General features: G+C 42.3%; 1 protein-coding gene across 1 annotated transcript; it reads right to left on the bottom strand.

The window, feature by feature from the left end:
* Positions 1-3,580: 3,580 nt before the first annotated feature.
* LOC148015011 (pentatricopeptide repeat-containing protein CRR2, chloroplastic-like) lies at positions 3,581-7,768 on the bottom strand. The gene has a single exon (XM_087665667.1). It carries the CDS (start codon positions 7,303-7,305, stop codon positions 4,585-4,587), a length of 2,721 nt encoding a protein of 906 aa, XP_087521793.1. The 5' UTR covers positions 7,306-7,768; the 3' UTR covers positions 3,581-4,584.
* Positions 7,769-8,396: the final 628 nt, after the last annotated feature.

The following is an 8,396-nucleotide window of genomic DNA, read 5'->3' as shown; positions in this document are numbered from 1 at the left end:
ATCTTATGGAACTACAGTCAAATATGCCCTACTTGCCCATAGTAATAACAAGTTAATGAGGACTTATGACCACGGGATTTATTGCAAGACTGTCCACGTGATTGAGAGCGTGAGACTGCTGAGAGTCTCTGCCACGACACTTATACTACCCCTACCATTATTGCCTCTAACTATCAAACCATGAGAGGTGGAGGAAGCATCAACATTCTTTTTGTCAGCCTCTTTAGTCCAAGAGTGCACCCTCTACATCCTACAACTATAACCCATCAGTAGGTATGTTGGCACATATAGCAATGCGAAAGATATCCCATGATTTAGGCAATGTAACTAAGAGAAATAAGGGAAGAAGAGTGTCTTTAAATTCAATCCCTTTGCAAAGACAAATGATTGATAACGGAATGAAACTCATTTAAGTGGGCTAACATAGAAGTGCCCTCCTTCATGAGAAGGTCTATGAGTTGCGTCATCCAATATATCTGAGAAGTGGGGCTATGTTTGTCATAGACATTGCGAATCTTTCCCCATAATCACATGTGGAGTGCCATCAGAGATAACATTATAAAACACCTACTTAGAGAGGGATAATATGATGGTGGACTGACATAGCTCATCTAATTCAATCTAATCATTTGCATCAATAAATTTGGGCTTAACACCCTCATGGTTCAAGGGCTCAAGCTATATTTTCTATACTAAAACTTGCCAAAATTTGGGTCTTCTAGTAGCTATCGTGTTAGTGCCATCTAACTTGCCAATGTTAAAGATAGCACTATCAATTGAGCCACTAGCCATAATGAAGGCAAACAAGTGCACAAACTATCAAAATAGGCTGTTGTAATTACTGCAAACAACCCTAAAATCACTATCAAATCAAGCTGAAAACAAGGGGTACTGACTAAGTAATGAACTGTCCATAAACTCAATGCAAAGAACTGTCAAATGAAGATGATTGCTTGCATAAATAGTGTAGTAAATTGCAATTACAGCATGTTGAAGATGAAGTACATCAATAAGAAATCAATGTCAAAGAGGGACAATCACTAATATAAGACAAGGTGCAATTGCCAAGGAATAGCTCCAACTAGCAATGAGTGTGAATATGCGACTAGCACCAAGAATTGTCAAAGAATCAATGTGTCAAACAACTGAGATACATTCCATAGGCATAACCATCATGCATTGAGTGGATCTCACAAGTAACAAAAGAGACCAATTGCAAGCAACTCCAAAGTAGGGAAGAAAGCAAAGAGATGTCAAAACGAAAAAATATTAAGATGTAGCACTAAGAACAAAGCGCAAAAGGTGCTCCTCAAATTAGGCAAGAAACAACAAAAATCAAGGCATAAAGGTTAACAGATTTCACAAACAAATTCCACTTACCCACACCACACTCAGATAATCTTTCCTTTTTCGTGGGGATGTGTTGTGGCCCCAAAGAACCACACACGCGGTTGCCTACAAGTGGCTGCTTTAGAGGACCACACACATGATTGCCCAAGAGTGCCACATGGTTGTGTAGGATTGGGCTAAACACCAAGCCTTGGATTGATGACATGGTTAAACAGCTGCGGCACTTAACAACCTATTTCATTAAATCTTTCTTCATGTAACATGGGAAGAGATATAAAGAGAAGGAAAGGAATTGAAGAGGGATTCGGCTTTTGCGCTGAAATGTTGTCCAATTAACCTAGTGTTGTCCTCTAATGTTGCCCTTGCTTACCTTGGATCTCCAGCACCTGGAGGAGTTTGAACCTACTTTCCCAAAGCATACACGCTCTCCTTTCTCCCTTGGAAGTTGGGATTAGAGGACAAAGGGGGACGTTATATTAAGACCTTACCCAACGCCAATGCAATTGCACGCAATTGTGCTTAAATGCAATGTACATAGGAGAAGGATGCCGAGGCAGGACACTCCGATAGGAGCATCTCTCGGGAGAGGAAGTGGCACAGACCATGGCAAGCTATGGACCAAGTTGCCACTAAACGCAACATAGCATGAAAGAATCCAATTCGTCTCCGCCTGTGATCCAAACAAGACCTGATAGACGCCTTCGCCAACAAAGCAAAGGTAGACCAGGCTACAATGGGCCTGATAGGTACAGAGAAACCATTCAGAAAACTCTTTCATCCATTGGAACACGACCCTTAGAATAGAAATACAGCCCAACAAAAGAAAGATCAGTATCCCTTTGGCATGGAGCTCTCATTGGCAGCTTCGTTTCAACCTTCTGGATTCCCTTGGGAGCAGCGAGCAATGGCTGGCACACCGAGCATCGCTCTCTTTGTGCATATCCAATGCAGAAGCCTGAGCAATGGATTGAAGATCTGGTATCTTGCCTTTTCCCTGAGTTGCATAGGAGTTGGCAACCATTTGGCCATGAGTTCCCACCTTCTGCACCTTAGTGTTTATAAGCACCACCATTTTAAAACAAACGAGGCAATGTTGTAGCTCTCAGGCCAGACCTTGGCAAGCAGGAATATTTATTCTAAATCGTAGTAAAATTGTTCAGTTTTTGCTATTTATCAGCCATTGTCAACTAAGATCTCGATCATATATGTCTCAAATACTTTGAATGTGTTGCACCAATGATTGACATACGTCCATGGACATGCCCTTCTATTTTATGTCAAACCAAGACCGTTTTACAGTTTTCCTGAATGCATTCACAGGTACCCTCACTCATGTGCCATGAAGGGCCAAGCCTCCTGTTTTATATATGTGAGCCTCACAAATTATACATCTTTCTTCTTGCACCAGGGAAAGCAGTTGCTGTATTTGTAATAAATTGATGTACACTACAAGCAGCATACTTATGCTACAGCTTTTACGGTGTCAACATTTATATGGTCACAAATGTTTAAGGGAGGTATCTTGGTCATGACAGAGACTTAAGCTTAAGAAATCGGGGAGTTATGGAAGGTCATGTAGAGAAATTGCAGAAACAAGCCCCTGATGCCATGTTATTCCAAAGGTTCTTTTAAAGAGAGGACCTTTTTCAAGTGAATGGAGAAGGATAGCTTGCAAGCTAAGCAAGCTTGGAGATTAGCTAAATTGAAGATCTTACCGTGTTTGCTGTTATTGAGTTATTATTTCATCTTCTTTTAAGGCCCATTGATTTTAATTACGTGTGATTTGCATCTCGTGCATTTACAAATCCCAATATTCATGCTTTGAGTTTGCCTCTCAAGGCACATTGGTTAGGTTGCGGATTATCACAACCTTTAAGGGTAATGCTCTGTAAGTAAGAAGGAATGATTTGAAACTAACTATGAATCCTGTTAGAACTTACCATTGAAGAGGGAAAAGTCGGGAATTAATGGACAGAATGGGAATACAAAGGTGTTAACATACAGTATGCTCTAATTGTAAATCATTTGTACACAATTTTCTCCATAATGTTTGCTTTCATTTGGTGTAAAAAACTGTTCTGCAAAGAGAAGACACTTGTGTATATTCGTAAATTTGGATTGATAATGAATACTTTATTGCTGTATTCGAATTGTAAATGATGAATCACTTTCTAGATGCTGCTGCCATAGAAAACTTCACTTTATGCACAGTAGGACGACGGCCACATAAAACTTATTTTCAGGTAAGGTAGGACAATTCTTGTTTTATTGTGCGTGATAAATTGTGATGTAGCTTGAATGCTGTATAAGCTTGAATTGATGGACATTACTCCACCTATTTAAATTGTATTTGTTACATGCATTTAATTTCTGAGAGCATGTCATTATTCATTGTTTGGTTACTCCTTTGAAGGCTTATATCACCAGTATATACATTTGGTATGAGAGATACCAATGGGGAAGTTTGGAATTTTTGGGCCTCACCTTGAGACGCCATGCCTTCCAATGATTGGTTCAGGAGTCCTTGGTTCTCCATACGGAAAAGGGTTTTCATCTAGGCTGTTAAAGATTTGTATTCACCTATTCTTGAAGATCCAAGAGATTGCAAGGAGAGGATCTTACTTTCTAAGCATCTCTCTGCAGTCTTCGTTGTCACATACAAGCGCAGCCTTCTTTTGGATCCAGATAACAAAGTGGAGGTCAGAGGAGAAGATCCAACGATCGCAGAGTCTGCTTGCTCAGGATCCAAAGGGGCACCAGTGTGGTGACTCTATTACAATGGGTTACGCAAGGCCAGTTTCATCAATTTCATACCTTGACAGTTGCCACAAGCACCCAAGGTGAGGAGTAGCAGAGTTGAGCCACAAGTTATTGACTGACATGTTTGATGGTAATAAATATGGAGGTCTCATAACCTTTATGTATTTCTGCATCCATTCGGTTCCAAGGGGAGTCTTGAAGCTTACCTTCATATGTACGTTAGAGGCACGCTGGAGCTGAGGAGATCTACTGTGGTCTTGTGACAGTCAACCTTCAGTTATTTCCACAATGATTCCATAGAACTGCAAGGCAAGCAAACCTAGGGCTTCTCGAGACAGTTATTGGTCATGTATGCTGCAGCATTACCATCTCTGATATGAATGACACGATGGTTTGAAGCAACCACCTCAATTTTTCTGTGTCACCATGGTGCACACTCGTCTTTTCAAGTAAGATCACTCAGTTGTACTTTCATCAGCAATATTCTCCACAAGAACATTTTCCATCCTCAAAAATATGGAAGCGATTTGTATCTTTGACCACAATTTTGCGCTTCTCCCACTTTGATATAAGTGAAGTTACAAGATGGCAATCACTGCAAGCCTGTGTGTTCTTTGTAACATGTATAGATGTCCCCTTAGTTGTATTGATGAGGGCACAGGCAACGGCCAACTTCTCGCTATGCCTGCATAGCATATTGTCCTTTGCATCAGTTGAAATGTCTTCTGATACCGAATTCAAACGTAAGGGATACCCTTCCCGTAACATTCTTTCACTAATATCTTTTAGCTTTCCATGGATACTTTTGCTTTGAGGATGACTAGTATCCCCAGCAGCAAATGAATGGATTTTTCCAATGGCATCTGTCCACCAACAACATCCTGGCAACTTCATTGCCTTGTTTTTCACTCTCATAGCTTCAACCCTGTCTGCCTCCTCCCACATACTAGCAGCAGCATATATACTACTCATTAAGACGTATGCTGCACCATCATTTTCATCAAGTTGAATAACATGTTCAAAGGCCAACCTTCCAAGCCTCACATTTCCCCATTTTCGGCATGCACCCAGCAGGGCAAGCCACAATAGAATATAATCAGAAGAACCAGATGGTGGCATCTCTTCTATCATTCTAATTGCCTTGTCAAAGTACCCTGCACGCGCATAGAGATCTACCATGCAAACATGGTGATCTAAAGTTTGTACAACACTATACCTTGTGCTCATAGTCTTAAAGTACATTTGACCCTCATCCACAAGACCTGAGTGACTGCATGTGTTAAGCAAAACAATGAAGGTGACAGGATCTGGCCATATACCTTCACCTATCATTTTGTCGAAGAAGCTGAAAACGGTTTTGGCCTTTCCAAGCTGGGCATAACCCGCCATAAGCACGTTCCAAGAGACCACATCCTGAACTGGAAGCTCATCAAAAACTTCTTGTGCTTTCTCCAGTGTGCCGAATTGGGCATACATGTCCACCAATGCAGTGCCCAGAATGGTGTTATATTTAAGCAACCCTCGTCTGACAACCTCGACATGTATATCTTTTCCCTTCTCCGCGGCTCCTACAGTGCCACAGGCTTTCAAGATGCACGTAAAGGTGATAGCATTTGGAGACAGGCCCTGCTGTTGCATCTGCTCAAAACAGTTCAGAGCTTCATGACCATGCCCGTGTTGGACATACCCTGTTATTAGGGCATTCCAAGTTACTACACGCTGATATGGAAGCTTGTCAAACACTTCCCGAGCTTTGTCAAGCTTGCCACATTTGGCATACATATCCACCAATGCAGTGCTAAGAATGGCATTTGTTCCAAGCAATCCCAGTCTAGCAACCTCGGTATGTATTGCTTCTCCCTTTTCAGTTGCTCTGAGACTGCCACATGCTTTCAAAATGCAGGTAAAGGTGATGGCATCAGGAGAGAGGCCCTTCTGTTGCATCCATTCAAAACAGTTTAGTGCTTCATGGCCCTGCCCATGTTCAGCATATCCTGCAATGAGCGCGTTCCAGGCGGCCACATCCGGAACCGAAAGCTTGTCAAACACTTCTTGTGCTTTTTTAAGTGCACCACACTTGGCATACATATCCACCAGTGCAGTGCAGAGATTTATATTTTTTTCTAATAGCCCCTGTCTGACAACCTCAGCATGTACTTCTTCTCCCTTATCACCTGCTCTTACACAGCTGCAGGCTTTTAAGATAGAGATAAAGGTGGCAGCATTTGGAGAAAGGCCCTGGTGTCGCATCTGCTCAAAACAGTTGATTGCTTCATAACCATACTCGCGTTTAGTGTACCCTGCAATGAGTGCATTCCAGGAGACCACATCCTGAACTGGAAGCTCATCAAAGGCTTCTTGTGCTTTTGCAAGTGCACCATATTTGGCATAAATATCCACCAATGCAGTGCCAAGGATAGGATTTTTTTTAAGCCAACCTTGTCCAACAACCTGAGCATGTATTTCTTCAATCTTACTATCAACTGCCTTTATGCTGCTGCAAGCTTTTACAATGCATGTAAAGGTGATATGGGTTGGAGAAAGGCCTTGGCATTGCATCTGTCGGAAACAGTTCAATGCTTCATGGCCATGGCCATGTTGAGCATACCCTGCAATGAGCGCATTCCAAGAGAACGCTTCCTGAACTGGAAGTTCATTAAGCACGTGTCGTGCTTTTGCAAGCATGCCACATTTGGCATACATATCCACCAATGAAGTAGCAAGAATAGTATCTTTTTCTAACAACCTCCGTCTAACAATCTCAGCATGAATTTGTTCACCCTTCTCAGTTGCTCCTATGTTACTGCAGGCTTTCAAGACACAGGTAAAAGTGATTGCATCTGGAGAGAAACCCTGCTGTTGCATCTGATCAAAACATTTCAGTGCTTCCTGACCATGCCCCTGTTGGGCATACCCTGTGATTAGGGCATTCCAGGAGCCTACACTGCGAACTGGAAGCTCATCCAACACGTCTTGCGCTTTCGCAAGTGCACCACACTTAGCATACATATCGATCAGACCAGTTGCAATATAATCATTCATTCCAAGCAACCCGGCCTCAAGAATAACAGAATGTAGTCTTATGCCTTGGCTTAGGTCCTTTTGCTTGACACAAGCCTTCAATGAGGCCACAAAAGCTGTGGCATCGTCCTGATGAAGTTGCTTTTGACTGCCGAGAACGGAACTCTCTACCATTTACTTGATGTTGCAGTACTCCTGGGATTGTGAGCTCCTCATGAGCCGTTTTGTGCTTGAAGTCTGCAAATCCACGGTTGCTGCATGGAGGAGTACCCACCGTGCCGTTGCTGCAATCCGGCCATTTCCCGGGATCTCTGAGGTACCCCTCCTTCCATAGAAGGTCCATCGCCGTTACAGCGGCAGCCGATTGTTCCTCATGTTGTGGCCTTGTGAAATGGCAGGTTTGTTTAAAATAAGACCATCCAGTGCATGGACTGTTCCATATGCATGGTACAGAAGCCTCTCCGCCATATCTTGATAGTACAGAGGCCTCCCCGCCATATCTGCACCTACAGAATCGACAGGACTGTCATCTCCTTCAATGCCAGGATTTCTTCCTCTTCTTGATAGCATGCCAAATGCACAGATGAAATTTAGCTGGGTCGAGGAATACGAAGGAGCATGGCCATCACAGATAAGATGAAATTAATGTAATCACAAAGGATTTTTCACAATAAGGCCCAGGTCACACGCACGTCGATTAGACATGCACAAGTCATGATAGTTGTAGTTATTGGCGTGTGGGTAGGTGACAAAAACTCTGAGCTACGAGGCGTGGAACTTCAAGTACTTCTCAAAATGGAGATACTTGGTTAACCCACTAAAGTTCACACTACATGGCATAGCTAGATTTGCCCCGCCAAGAAGTGTCTCTTTTCACAAGGCCAATCTCTCTCTTATGTATAGAAGGCTCTTCTGAAGAAGCAAGGCCGTTCTCCCTCCTTCTATGTAGACAATACAATGAGACTATAGACTTGCGTGAGTCATTCTGTCTCCTCTGCGCATGTTAATTTCATAGCCACATATGTTTGCCTCTCTGATAAAAGAAAACACACTCTGCAATCTAGTCATTTTCATGTCATGTGCTTATTTATTTTCACTAAGGGAAAATATATATTCTTTAATTGGCACATTTAGTAACAGAACAAGTGATCTATTTGTATACTTTTTGTAAAGGAGGAAAAATCTTCACACTTGAGGTAGGATGAATCCCTTCATAGGTACTTAGCATAGTTCATACACAAGCGAGAAAAAGACTTAGCACATAA

Source organism: Lygodium microphyllum, chromosome 24, assembly GCF_053477565.2.
Source record: "Lygodium microphyllum isolate KBCC chromosome 24, Lygodium_microphyllum_v1.1.10, whole genome shotgun sequence".
In the NCBI taxonomy this organism is placed as follows: Eukaryota; Viridiplantae; Streptophyta; class Polypodiopsida; order Schizaeales; family Lygodiaceae; genus Lygodium; species Lygodium microphyllum.
This window is presented reverse-complemented; position numbering and strand designations above follow the sequence as displayed.

What these genes read in the sequence shown, in the direction of transcription:
- LOC148015011 (XM_087665667.1), bottom strand. Translation starts at nt 7,305, where the DNA reads ATGGTAGAGAGTTCCGTTCTCGGCAGTCAAAAGCAACTTCATCAGGAC.